The sequence below is a fragment of the Elephantulus edwardii genome, unplaced genomic scaffold (genome assembly GCF_000299155.1).
Source record: "Elephantulus edwardii isolate Elephantulus edwardi_28Jun2011 unplaced genomic scaffold, EleEdw1.0 scaffold00389, whole genome shotgun sequence".
Taxonomy (NCBI): Eukaryota; Metazoa; Chordata; class Mammalia; order Macroscelidea; family Macroscelididae; genus Elephantulus; species Elephantulus edwardii.
In genome coordinates this window covers 518,128-519,454 of record NW_006400139.1, presented here as the reverse complement: position 1 = coordinate 519,454, position 1,327 = coordinate 518,128, and the positions used below count along the sequence as shown (strand labels likewise).

At 38.2% G+C, this 1,327-nt stretch overlaps 1 protein-coding gene across 1 annotated transcript; it reads left to right on the top strand.

The window, feature by feature from the left end:
* The first annotated feature begins 284 nt into the window (after nt 1-284).
* Nucleotides 285-1,223, top strand: LOC102873630 (olfactory receptor 5AS1-like). Its single transcript, XM_006902298.1, has one exon. It carries the CDS (start codon nt 285-287, stop codon nt 1,221-1,223), a length of 939 nt encoding a protein of 312 aa, XP_006902360.1.
* The last annotated feature ends 104 nt before the right edge of the window (nt 1,224-1,327 follow it).

Genomic DNA, 1,327 nt, shown 5'->3' with positions numbered 1-1,327 from the left:
ACCCACTGGAGAGGGTCAGCTATGAGTCAATTCCAACTCAAAAGAACACAACAACAACAACCTTTGATGTAATATTCTTTTATATTATGAATGAACTTTTGTTATTTTCTTCAACAAAAACCATAATCTATTTGTCAGAGAAAAAAGTCACACTATGATTCCACTAATATTCTGTTTGTTTCTTTAAAAGGGAGAAAACCAAGACCATTCATTTATCCATCAATAAAGTCAAGTCATATCAATTAATACCATCCAACCTGAATGAGATAAACAAGAAAATCAAGATGTTGGATAATAATTATACCATGCCAACTGAGTTCATTTTTGTTGGGTTCACAGATTATTTACCTCTGAGAGTCACACTGTTTCTGATATTTTTTGTAGTTTATGTATTAACTGTAGTGGGGAATATGGGCTTGATAATATTAGTTAACATCGATTCAAGCCTTCAAACCCCCATGTATTATTTTCTTAGCAACTTATCTTTCTTAGACATCAGTTACTCCACAGCGATTGCACCTAAGATGCTGGTAAACTTCCTAGCATCTCGAAAGAGCATCTCTCCCTATGGCTGTGCGCTCCAGATGTTTTTCTTTGCTTGTTTCGCTGATGCTGAGTGTCTCATCCTGGCGGCAATGGCATATGACCGATACGCAGCCATCTGTAACCCGTTGCTCTATTCTACTCTTATGTCTAGGAGAGTCTGTATTTGTTTCATTGTCTTAGCCTACTTTAGTGGAAGTATGACTTCTCTGGTCCACGTTTGCCTCACATTTAGATTACCATTCTGTGGCTCCAATGTTGTCAACCATTTTTTTTGTGATATCCCTCCTCTCCTGGCTTTATCGTGTGCAGATACTCATATCAATGAGCTTCTGCTCTTTGCTTTGTGTGGTTTCATTCAGACCAGCACTTTCGTGATCATATTTATCTCCTATTTCTGCATTCTAATTACTGTTTTGAGCATCAAGTCCTCAGGTGGCAAGAGCAAGACATTTTCCACCTGTGCTTCCCATCTGATCGCAGTGACCTTGTTCTACGGAACTCTCCTGTTCATGTACTTGCGTCCTACGACGAGCTATTCCCTAGACACCGATAAAGTGGTGGCAGTGTTTTATACAGTCGTCTTTCCCATGTTTAATCCAATCATCTACAGCTTCAGGAACAAAGATGTGAAGAATGCTCTCAAAAAACTATTAGAAAGTTACAGGACTTTCAAATAAATTGGAAATTAAATATTTTTCAGTCTAAGATTATCAAAGGGGTAATCTCCCCTTTCAATGTCACCACCTTCTACTCCCCTACGCACAGCTTACAATTCAATAAA